Below are 11,754 nucleotides of genomic sequence, written 5' to 3'. Positions count from 1 at the left end.
TGAGAAGGGCTTTCCCGCCCTCCAATAGAGGCGTGAAGGGGGCGGGCACAGATTAGTGCGGGCTGCGCGGCGCAGAGGGCGGCGTAGGCGCCATTTTGTGAGGAGTCCGGAGTGAGGCGGCCGCGGAGAGATAGTGAGCGTGACGTGGAGCCGTATTGGGGTCTAGCGGTGAGTGAGTCGTTTGCGAGCCTTTCCTGAGGGTTAACGGTGCGGTCCTGGCCCGGGAGGCATCACCCTCCCTAGTGCCGGTGCCGGGGAGGGGCTCGACACACGTATTGCCCCCGTCCCGGGAATGGTGCGGCCCTGGAGCGGGGGACGAGGACACGACACGCACCATCTCCTCCCCCGGTAATGGTGGGCGTCCTGGTCCTCGGGTGGGGGATACACGTTCCTCTCCGGTAACAGCGGATGGGAGGACATCTTGCATCCCCCCCATGGTGCGGTCCGCGGGAGGGAAATCTACCCTTTTCTTTGGGAAGGCCAGTGCTGGAAATGGGGCTGAGATAATGGTCTGTTCCGGGGGGGAGAGTCTCCTCTTCTGGGAAGGGGGAATGGCGCTGCCGAAACAGAACATCTCCGTTTCTTCCCCGGAACTCGGAGACCAGGGTAGGCGGGGGAGTTCGGGATAACTGCTACAGTAAATATCCTGACCCTGTTGACACCCCCCCCCCGGGGGGGGCGGTGGAGAATGGTACGTCCTAGAGAGTAGGATTGTGGGGGAGTGCCGCAATTTGCGATGTGGTCCCTCCAGCCCCGGGAGAAACCAGTGCTCCCTTGCAGGGGGAGGGGGAGGAGGAGGGCTACCCCCACATGCATCCCCCTTTGTGCTGACCCCCGTGGTTGAGATGGCTAAGACCTGGAGGTTGGCGGGAGAGGTGTCTGGGCGGGGGTGCCTTCTCCTCCCCCCAGGATGTCAGTTGGAGGGAGCCCAGATGTGCCTGTGGTGGTGAGGGCTGCATGAGGGTGCACAGACTGCCTCTATGATCAGGATCAGCTGGCACATATACCCTCCCTCAAAACACACTTTGTTGGGGCCACTTGCCATGGTACTCACATGGCAGGGAGGGGTGGCTAGCCCCCTTATCATCTCTGGTTCAAGAAGTGTCTGTAAATGGTCCCTGGGCACAAACATCACTGTAGGGATTTGGGCAGCTGATGCGAATCTGGGCGCTGTGTGTGTCTACATGGGAGGTACCATCTAACCCAAACCTTGTGTGAAACAGCAGGCATTTGGTGGTTGTTGTGACTCCAAACTGGACAGTGTCAGCTTCCCCACTATCACATTTCCTCTCTTGGGTGACAGTGGGCTGGGGAAACAACTTGTGGAGCTCAAATCCTAGAGGCATAGCCTCATGTAGACATTCTTGTTGTTTAATAAACACAGCAACAGGTGAGAGTGAGAGGATCCCGTCCCCCTATGCTGTAGGCTGGGGCTCTGCCTTATTCCTAGTGATCAGAGATGATTTGAAAGAGAGAGTGACTTACAATGTGACTTATGCTGGGGTAACATGGATTCTGCAGTTCAGGCTGTCCCTGAACCATGCCAGGGGAGCATGTGGTGGCAGTGTATACTAAAGGTACAGGGCACTTCCTTTCCGAATGTCTCCCCCACTGCACATCTAATCTTCTTTCTCTGTCTGTGTTCTGAACCAGTGTGGTAATGGGCCCATCTACCCTAGGATTCTCCCCATTCCCTTTCATGCTGGATCAGATAGATGGGCCCATGTAGACTGGTATTTCTTTCACATCATAGCCATGGCCCCACAGGGCAGTGGGCCCACCTAGCCTGGTATTCCATCTCCAGCTAATGCTGGTCTCTTCAGAGAGAAAGAAGGCAGCCTCATCCCCTTTCCCAGCAGCAAGCTGCCTTCTGTAATGCCTGACAGGTTGGGGAAGGGGATATTTTCTTCCAACCCCAGGAGGCTGTGGTGCCTCAACCCCCCCACATTCCTGGAGTTCCAGTTAACTGACTTACAGGTTCCTCTCCCCATCCTCTGTCAGGATTGGCTTCAGCATATGTATGTGCTCCTTCCCTTCGCCCTCATTGCCTCATGGTGTGTGAACATGATGCACCCCCACGTGAAGCTGCCTTCTGCCACAAGCTCACAGGTGTCTGTGCTCACAAGTCATCTGAGCTGCTTCTTTGGCAACAGGGAGAAGCAGAGAGATTATGATGGAGACAGTTTCATCGCACCCAGAGCCCTAATTGAGCCAGGGCATCTGTGAGCTTGGGGCCCCCTGGGAGGTAGGCAGGTCTCTTGGTGGGCGAGTGGGAGATGCGTGCAGTGTTTCTGAGGAACCCTGACTCAATCTGTCCCTTCTCCTTTCACAGGGCAGCAAGGCGAAACCCCATCCCTTCTCACTGGAGCTCAGCTTCGTTTTAACCCCCCTCCCCACACATGCACACCTCCCAATTTTATAGAGCCATTTTAACGGTGTCCCCGTGGCCTGGCGCTCCCTGCGCCAAACTGGAGCTGGATTTAAGATGTAATTTTTAAAGTCTCTATCTCTATTTTTTTCTGCAGCAGCTGGGGTAGATGAGGAGCCTTTTCGCCCCTCATGAGCTGACCTCTCCTCGGGTATTTTTAGAGTGAAATGATGATGTGCAAAGGGCTGTGATTGTCTCCTACAGAGAGCTCTCCCCAGGCGGTTCTGTGGTAACCGTGACTGGAACAGAGAGAGAGAGGGAGAGAACAGAAATGATCTTTGCTGACTTGACCTTTTGGCACCTCCCGTTTTTCTAATCTGGGCTATTTTTATTTTTGTTTTTTTACAGTGAGATTTTTTTGATCTTCAGCTACAGTAAGTTATTCCAATTTTTTTTTCCATTTTTCCTGCCTTTCCACTGATTTCCTTTTTATTGTTGTTGCTAGTTACTATTACTATTATACTACTATAATGCTGATGACTTGACTATGCTGATATGTTGCTGATGGTGATGATAATGACACTGCTGATTTTTAACCGGATGAAATCGAGTTTTTCTGAGTGTTCCTGACTGTGGAAGGTTTTTAAATTTTTAAAGTGGATTGATCACGCTAACTCTTTTTTTTCCCCCCTGACTGCCTGGCTGCTGAGAGCGGGACCTGGTTTCTCCTGAATTGTTTTAGAACATCTCTGGAAGTCTGTATTTTTTTTTATATTTTTTTTATTTTTTATTTTTAATCTTTCATTTGTACAATTTTTAAACTGTTGCTGCAATATGTCTGTGGTGCTGATCGCTCCTGAGAGCGATGGCCCTTCCCCAAACAGCCCCTCTCCTCCTTTGACCCCCAAACCCTCCTCCCGCTCTTCCTCTACGCCGTCCTTCCCTCACAAACAACCCACCACGACATGGACACTCAGCCTGGAGCAGCAGCGGCAGCTGGTGGTACCACGTGCGACGCAGATACAAACCCATCCTGGGCCATGGTAAGAGGTGTGAGGGCCAATACGTTTTATTGCAAGCTTCAGCAGCCAGAACTAAAGGCCCTGGCATGGAAGAGGCATTGTTGTGGGTACCAGTGTTGTATCTCAGGCCTGGACTAAGGTTAGCTTGCTGCAGAGACTTGCATTAGCAGAGCTGCGGGGTGGGGAAGTGCTCCCATGGTAAGGGCCATGGTCATGTGGCTCTGGTGGTGGGAGGGGAAAGATCAGCCATGATAACCAAGCAGGCTGTATACATATGGTCACATTTCCACCTCAAAAAGCTGCGTCACAAGAAGTTCTGGGTTTGGGAGAGACGGGAAAGGAAGCCATGGAAATCCTGTTCTCAACACACAATTAGTTAGGCTCAGCTGCCCAAGATGTGCAACTTTCCAGCATCCACGAACCATTGTGCTGCTCTCCTCAGATGTCCCTCCCAGTGAGGACCCCAAAGCTGAGCACAGGATCCCAGGTGGGATCGTCTGAACCTGTCTATAGAGGGACTCTCCCCTCCCTGCTGTGGGACCGGAGGCCTCTGGGTTTGAGGGTCTTGGTCCTGAGCGCCAGGTCCCAGATGGGATCTCGCTAGAGCTGTATGTAGGTTCTCTCTTTTCTTGTCTGTGGTTGGTATGTGCAAAAGCAACAGGGGGTTGAACTACCTGTGAGGATGGAACATGCTGACCTCTCCACTCAGTGACATGCTCTCAAGTCCTGGAGTCCTCACCGAGCTCTGCTGAGGCCCCTCAATCCTGACTTGCAGCCGCCCCTGCTATTTTAGTCCAAGGGCTCCTGCAGCAAGAACTGCCACTGGCGCCATGTTCATTGTATGGTCCTTGAGCTCCTGGCAGATGCTCTGGCTTGTCGAAATGCAGGTGTGTTAATCTCACCAGCCCCTAACGCTTTGACCTTTTGGGGAGTAGAGTTGTCTTTGTGTGTGTGTGGGGGGGGGGGGGGGCCAACAAACTTATGTTCAGTGGATTTGAGTGTAAAGGGTGAATCCCATCCTGAGAGATGGGGGACAGTTCTCAAGAAGTCTTCCAGACCTCTGTTCCCTTCCCCTCCTAGCACCCTGCAGCTCCATGAGAGAACATCCCCTTCATCAGAGGCAAGTGGAAATAAAGCTGTGCTCCATCTTCATGTCATGCAGCATGGCCCCCATGCTGATTCCTACCTCATACCTCTGATGGCAAAGTGCCTGTATACTGCCCTATGCCCATCATATCCTGTGCCTGTCTCCATCAGAAGGGGCGAGTCATCGCTTTTTCATGAAAGTCTTCTTGTCTGTAGGGCAGCTGGGAAGGCAAGCACAGAATGTCGGGGAGGGTGAGCACTTGGTGAAGTGCTTGGGTCTGAGGTGAGCCCCTATGTCGCTGGGTGACCCAGGGAAGGTCTCTCTGCCTCCTTGGTCTGAGTTGGCTGGTGTGGAGCACAAGGCAGGATCTGCACGAAGACTGTCCAGCCCCTCACCACTCCAGTATGGAAATGGCCTGCTGGGAGAAAGGGTCCAGGGGCCCACATGAGCCAAGATAGGGCTGCTCATTCCCGTCCAGCCTGTCTGCTTCACAAAGAGATTGGGATGGCTCCTCATAGAGGGGAGAGAATAGAGGGTTACACAACAACGGCTGGTAGATCAGCAGTCGCATTACAGAACCAAGGGCAGAGTTAATGAAATGGAAAGGCAGCTAGTGTGATGCTGCTAGAAAGGAAATCGTTTCATGCCATGGACACGTAGTCAGTGGAACTCCCCATCACATGGTGTCATTGAGGAGGCCAAGAGGCTGATAGGGTGCAGGCAGATTGGGCATGTGCATCTAGAGTTCCATTAGCCAGGTTTAAGACTGGGATAGCCAAAAGTACTGAGGGGGGCTATTGCCCATGTTCCAAACTCCTAGGCTCCTTTTGGAAATCCCATCCTAAAACCCAAGGGTGGAAGGGATCTAAGCTTTCCTCCAGAGTCTGGATTGACCCCTAACTGAGGGGGGGGGGGGGGAACTGCCTGCTGCAGGGTTTCTTAGCCCTTCCTCTGAGGTGGTTGCTGCTGCCAGGTGATTCCGGGCCAGACAGATCCCTATGTGACTGGGTCTGGCACTGGCTGTATTCCAGGGTCAGGAAAAGTTGAAGAGCTAGGCAAGTGCCTAGGGCTAGGTGTTGGGCCTCTCCTCTCTGTAGGTATTAGTGTCTTCTGTAGCGACTTGTATACAGTGTGTTACTCATAGACTTGAAGGACAGAAGAAACAATCATGATGATCTAGCTTGACCTCATGCGCATCAGGCTATAGAATCTCATCTATATGCTCCTGTAATAGGCCTGTAACCTGTGGCTGAGCTACTGAAGTCCTCAAATCTTGACTTAGACTTCAAGTTACAGAGAATCCACTATTTACTTTAGTTCAAACTATCAAATGACCCGTATTCCACATTACAGAGGAAGGTGCAACCCCCCACCTCCCTCCACCCCGGTCTCTGCCAATCTGTTCTGGGGGGAAATTACTTCCTGACCTCAAATACGGTGTTTAGACTCTGAGCATGTGGGAAAGACCCACCAAGCAGACACCTGGGAAAGAATTCTCTGTAGTAACTCAACCCTCCCCATCTAGTGTTTCATTTCTGACTGTTGGGGATATTTGCTAATAGACATCACAGATGGGCCTTTTGCCAATGTAAGCAGCGTCATATCATCCCTTCCATAAACTTATAAAGCTTATAAAGCTCTTGAAACAAATTAGGGTTTTTTTTGCCTCCGCTGCTCCCCTTGGCATGGGATCTTGGAGTCATTGTGGATAGTTCCCTGAAAACATCCACTCAATGTGCAGCGGCAGTCAAAAAAGCAAACAGAATGTTGAGAATCATTAAGAAAGGGATAGATAGTAAGACAGAAGATATCATATTGCCTCTCTATAAATCCATGGTATGCCCACACCTTGAATACTGTGTGCAGATGTGGTTGCCCCATCTCAAAAAAGATATATTGGACTTGGAAAGGGTTCAGAAAAGGGCAACAAAAATAATTAGGGGTTTGGAATGGCTGCTGTATGAGGAGAGATTAATAAGATTGGGACTTCAGCTTGGAAAAGAGATGACTAAGGGGGGATATGATAGAGGTCTATAAAATCATTACTGGTGTGGAGAAAGCAAATAAGGAAATATTTACTCATCCTCATAACACACAAACTAGGGGCCACCAAATGAAATTAATAGGCAGCAGGTTTAAAATAAAAGGAAGTATTTTTTCACACAGTGCATAGTCAACCTGTGGAACTCCTTGCCAGAGGATGTTGTGACGGCCAAGACTATAACAGGGTTTAAAAAAAACAAAAAACCTAGATAAATGCATGGAGGATAGGTCTATCAATGGCTATTAGTCAGAATGGGCAGGGATGGCGTCCTTAGCCTCTGTTTGCCAGAACCTGGGAATGGGTGACAGGGGATGGATCACTTGCTGATTACCTGTTCTTTTCATTCCCTCTGGGGTACCTGGCATTGGCCACTGTCGGACGAGAGGATACTGGGCTAGATGGACCTTTGGTCTGACCTGGTATGGCCATTCTTATGGTCTTCCAGAACTTCAGTCCTATGATGGTTACAAACCTTTGTCTCATTTCAGGCCTAAACTTGTTGATGGCCAGTTTAAAACCATTTGTTGTTGTGCCAACACTGGTCCTTAACTAAAATAACTCCTTCCTCCCTGGTGTTTATCCCGCTGATTTATAGAGATCAGTCACATCTCCCCTCAGCCTTCACTTTGTTAGGCTAAGTGAGGCAAGCTCCTTAAGTCTCCCCTCATAAGGTAGGTTTTCCATTCATCTGATCATCCTAGCAGGCTTTCTCTGCACCTGTTCCAGTTTGACTGCATCTTTCTTGAACATGGGAGACTGGAATTGCATGACATATTCCAGATGAGCTCTCACCAGTGCCTTGTACAATGGTAGTTCTAAAAGGGGGTGGATCTGGCTGTCCCTGACACTGGATCACTGTGTAGCCATGGACAGGCCTTCCCTCTTCTCGCCCAAGTCTAACTGTGCGAGTCCTGCCTTGTGGTGTGACTGGAGATTCTGAGATCGCGGTCCCTCGTCCTAAAGCACTTGGATGCCCGGATGGAAGGCAGTGGAGACGGGACCTGGCTCCGAGATGCAGGGAAATGGGGTGTGTTCATTTCTGTGACTGTCCCTCTTATCAGCTCTCCCCACCCCAGCAGGTCCGTGCTGCGCGTGAGCCATGGCCAGCAACGTCACCAACAAGACAGACCCGCGCTCCATGAATTCGCGTGTATTCATTGGGAATCTCAACACACTGGTGGTGAAGAAGTCTGACGTGGAGGCAATCTTCTCCAAGTACGGCAAAATTGTGGGCTGCTCTGTGCACAAGGGCTTTGCCTTTGTGCAGTACGTCAACGAGCGGAATGCCCGCGCTGCTGTGGCTGGGGAGGATGGCCGGATGATCGCAGGCCAGGTTCTAGGTGAGTGCCTCCTGGCTGCATCCCTAACTCAGATTAGATACCCCTTCCTGCACACAGAGGAGTATCACGGGGTTAGCATGGGCAAGGTCCTAGGTGAGCGCCCCCTGACTGCATCCCTAAGCCAGACCAGAGAGTCCCCCGCCCTCACATACTCGGGAGATGTCAGGGATAGCATTGGCCTGGTCCCAGGTGAGCACCTCCTGTCTGCCCTAACCCTGCCACACCATACCAGGGAGATTGCTGGCCAGACCCTTGGTGGGCATCCCCTAGCTGTGCCTCCCACCCCATCCGCACACACTGCAGAAGATAAGCTTATCACCAGCCAGGTTTTGTATGAGCTTCACCCAACATGCCCATCCTGGCTAGTGGTTGGGCTGTTGAGGTGCCCCCCTGCAGCGCCTGGTCACAGGAGCTAGGAGGGAGCAGGATAAATGTGAACATGGAATAGATGGGGGTGGGTGGGGAGCTGGGATGGGGGGTTCCAGAGTGGCAGGTTTCTGACCCTCTGCAGATCTCTGATACAAGAGATGCCACTGCCTCTTCCCCCAGGGCTCACGTTTATCTCAGAAGCTGTTATGGGCACTGGCCAGCAGCCAACAGATACCTAGTGTTGACCTGTCAAGGGAGATGGGTATGATGCTCAAGAAGTCTTGAGCACAGGGATGTGAATCGGAGGATGTCTGTGGGGCTCTATGGAGACTGAGGCACCCATTATGCAATCTGCCCCTTTCTCTGTTGCCAGTGTGTGGCTGGGTCACTGACACACACAGGCCCTGTTGCAAGCTGGATACATTGTGGTCACAGTCTGCAGTTGGGAATTTTCTCTGGGCAAGCCTTGCTTGTGTGGGGAGCCTTCCCATTGCCTGGCCTCTGTGGTAGATGAGCGCTTGTGTGTCTGCCTCCCCACTGCCAGCTGTTCCCCATGGCCCATTTGGTGGGGCCGGGTACCGAGTCGTGCTGGAGAGGGACATGGATCATGCTATCACTTTATGCCGGTGAGCTGCACTGGTCAGAGCTAGCACTCCAGTGGGGGAGAGTAGCTCTGATCGAGGAGCTGTCCCCTATGGGCCTGGCTTCAGTCAGTCGAAGTGGTGTTAGTTCCTCACATCCATGAGGAGTAGGGCTGTCTGCTTAGCATGTGTCTGCTTCTCTCCCAGATATCAACCTTGCGGCTGAGCCGAAGGTGAACCGGGGCAAGGCAGGCGTGAAGCGGTCGGCAGCGGAGATGTACGGGTCAGTAGCTGCACCACCTTCTCCGTCCCCTCTAGTCAGGTCGGGACCCTTATGTTTTTTATATCGCGTTTATGCCTTGCGTGGGCACCTCCTCTCTCTCTCTCTTTCTGTCTCCCAGAGGTGGGGAGGGATGTTGGGAAGTGGCTGCACATTAGATGCCTCCCTTGGATGGCTTGGCTGCCTAGGCCCCTGCCCCAAGTGTCTGAATTGCTGGGGCTCCCTGGGTGTGGGAGGTTCTGCCTAGGCCCATTCCAGCTCGTAGCAGCTGGGTAGTAGGCAAACTGGAGAGACAGGTGCTGGTGAGTTTGCTCTGCAAAGCTACCCCTTCCTCCTTTAGTATGGCTCCATGTGTGTGTATAACCTGCACTGAGAAGCCAGTGAGTCTCTCAGGCTGGGCTGCTGGGTCCTGTCTCCCTCCATGAGGAGCAGGTTCGGTGCAGCAGCACCTCTTTCCCCACTTCCTCAGCAGGGTCCCTCCCCACCATCACCACCTCCTTCTCCTTCTCCTTCTCCTCCTCCTCCTCTTCCACCCCCCCCCCCCCCCACCCCAAGGCTGTTTGCCCATCCTGACCCTGTCTCATGGGCTTTCTCTTCCAGGTCCTCCTTTGACCTGGACTATGATTTCCAGCGGGATTACTATGACAGGTACGTTGAGTGTCCTGGGAGGATGACGATAAGCTTTAGCACTGCACACACAATCTCTCAAGGGGCGTAACACTCTGCAGCTCAGTGTGCAGGTGGGTGCATGGAGGTCCTGCTGCTTGGGGGTCACTGTTTTCCTCCTGCTCCTAGGATGTACAGCTACCCAGCACGCGTGCCCCCACCTCCCCCCATCGCTCGGGCTGTGGTGCCCTCCAAACGCCAGCGTGTCTCTGGCAACACCTCCCGCCGAGGCAAGAGTGGCTTTAATTCCAAGAGTGGTCAGCGAGGATCGTCCTCCAAGTCTGGTAAATGTATGTGTCGGAGACTGCAGTGCTGACTTCAGGGGTCTGGGGCAGGATCAGGCGGGCTGCAGGTGCTAGACCCACGCTGAGTAGTGTGTACTGATACTAACTTTCCCATACCTGTGTGGGGTCTTACGGCCCTGCATTCCAGAGTTAGGGTTGCATCCTGTACCCTGTTGGGATGGGTCCTAGTGGCAATCAGTCCCCTGCTTTTCTTGGGTTTCAGTGAAAGGTGACGACATCCAGACCATTAAGAAGGAGCTGACCCAGATCAAACAGAAAGTGGATTCGCTGCTGGAGAGCCTGGAAAAGATCGAGAAGGATCAAAGTAAACAGACGGGTGAGAGGGGGGGTGGAGAAGGGTGTGGGGCTCCCTCGGGGGACCCACGTTGGTTTGTCCTTGGTGTGGAGTTGTGGCAGGGTTGGGAGAATCTGACTCCCTCCATGGGGTGTGCTTTGCTCAGAGCAGCCTCAGCTCCCTGGATGGTGGGTGAGCACGAGGCTCTGGGGTGGCATTTTCCCTGATACCCATCCTCACCCCCTGCAGAGATGAAGAACGAGAAATCTGAGGAGGAGCAGAGCAGCAGCTCCATGAAGAAGGAGGAGAGCAACGTGAAGATGGAGTCTGAGGCTGGGGCAGATGACTCTGCCGAGGAGGGGGACCTGCTGGATGATGATGATAATGAGGATCGAGGGGATGACCAGGTATGAACCCTGAAACCAGAGAGAGCCAAGGCAGAGTGGGTGTCACTGTGGCTAACCCCTTCCTGTCCCCTCTCTCCCAGCTGGAATCCATCAAGGGTGACGAGAAGGAGGCAGAGGAAGGAGAGGACGACAGAGACAGTGCCAATGGTGAAGATGACTCCTAAACCACTGGCGCAACCTCCCCCGCAAGGCGCCCACCTGAGATTGAGCCTGTCACCAGCCCCTCCCCAGCCTCCTTCTCACTGCCCACCCACGTGTTCATGGTGTTGTCTCCTGCCGCACCCCTGGCTCGCCCCATAGTTCTGTTAAATCCCTTGTAATTTTCCTCTTTTAATTTTGATACCTCTATGATTTAACAATAAAAAAAAAAGTATGGTTTTTACCTGGTGCATCTACCTGCATCTGTCCACCTGGGAGTACCCTCTGGCCCAGCATATGCAGTGGCATCTGCCACAGTGGAGGGAGATAATGACATAGAGCAGTTGGTGAAGGGGACTAGTAGGAGCAGGATGCACCACAAGAAGTTTTTGGTGCGGGATGCATGTCTCATAGTGCAGGCCAGGGGTTTGTGCACTAGCAGATATCCTACTCCTGGAGCTGAGAGTATCGTTTCTCCAAACGTATTATCAGCTGGGCTCAGTGGGAGGGGCATTAGCCTGCTAAACCCAGGGTTGAGTTCAGTCCTCAAGGGAGCTACTTAGGCATCTGGGTCAAAATCGGTACTTCGTCCTGCTAGTGAAGGCAGGGGGCTGGACTCAATGACCTTTCAGGGTCCCTTCCAGTTCTGGGGGGAGGGATAGCTCAGTGGTTTGAGCATTGGCCTGCTAAACCAGGGTTGTGGTATCTGGGGATTGGTCCTGCTTTGAGCAGGGTGTTGGACTAGATGACCTCCTGAGGGCCCCTCCAACCTTGATATTCTATGATTCAGGCTGCTGCCTTGTTTGCTGGGGTGAGGAAAGGCCCAGGTCTTCTCTGAGTCCCAGTCATGGGCTGGATGAGAGGTTCAAAGGA

At 52.8% G+C, this 11,754-nt stretch overlaps 1 protein-coding gene across 12 annotated transcripts; it reads left to right on the top strand.

Annotated features, from left to right (window-relative positions):
- The first annotated feature begins 13 nt into the window (after positions 1-13).
- On the top strand, positions 14-11,125 carry HNRNPC (heterogeneous nuclear ribonucleoprotein C). Of its 12 annotated transcripts, XM_039498516.1 has the most exons (10): positions 14-168; positions 2,333-2,487; positions 2,777-2,802; positions 7,598-7,861; positions 9,019-9,133; positions 9,692-9,739; positions 9,887-10,047; positions 10,265-10,378; positions 10,586-10,743; positions 10,824-11,125. In XM_039498516.1, exons 4-10 carry the CDS (start codon positions 7,621-7,623, stop codon positions 10,905-10,907), a joined length of 921 nt encoding a protein of 306 aa, XP_039354450.1. In that variant the 5' UTR covers positions 14-168; positions 2,333-2,487; positions 2,777-2,802; positions 7,598-7,620; the 3' UTR covers positions 10,908-11,125. The 12 variants fall into 12 exon arrangements, with proteins under 12 accessions (XP_039354450.1, XP_039354461.1, XP_039354459.1 ...); XM_039498525.1 differs by lacking the exon at positions 2,333-2,487 and having other exon boundaries at positions 42-168; positions 10,265-10,366; XM_039498515.1 differs by lacking the exon at positions 2,333-2,487 and having other exon boundaries at positions 42-168.
- Positions 11,126-11,754: the final 629 nt, after the last annotated feature.

The sequence above is a fragment of the Mauremys reevesii genome, linkage group 13 (genome assembly GCF_016161935.1).
Source record: "Mauremys reevesii isolate NIE-2019 linkage group 13, ASM1616193v1, whole genome shotgun sequence".
In the NCBI taxonomy this organism is placed as follows: domain Eukaryota; kingdom Metazoa; phylum Chordata; order Testudines; family Geoemydidae; genus Mauremys; species Mauremys reevesii.
This window is presented reverse-complemented; position numbering and strand designations above follow the sequence as displayed.

What these genes read in the sequence shown, in the direction of transcription:
- HNRNPC (XM_039498516.1), top strand. Translation starts at nt 7,621, where the DNA reads ATGGCCAGCAACGTCACCAACAAGACAGACCCGCGCTCCATGAATTCG. An exon ending in GATCGCAGGCCAGGTTCTAG is followed by an intron (nt 7,862 to 9,018) that starts GTGAGTGCCTCC and finishes CTTCTCTCCCAG; the next exon opens with ATATCAACCTTGCGGCTGAG. An exon ending in AGGATCGAGGGGATGACCAG is followed by an intron (nt 10,744 to 10,823) that starts GTATGAACCCTG and finishes CCTCTCTCCCAG; the next exon opens with CTGGAATCCATCAAGGGTGA.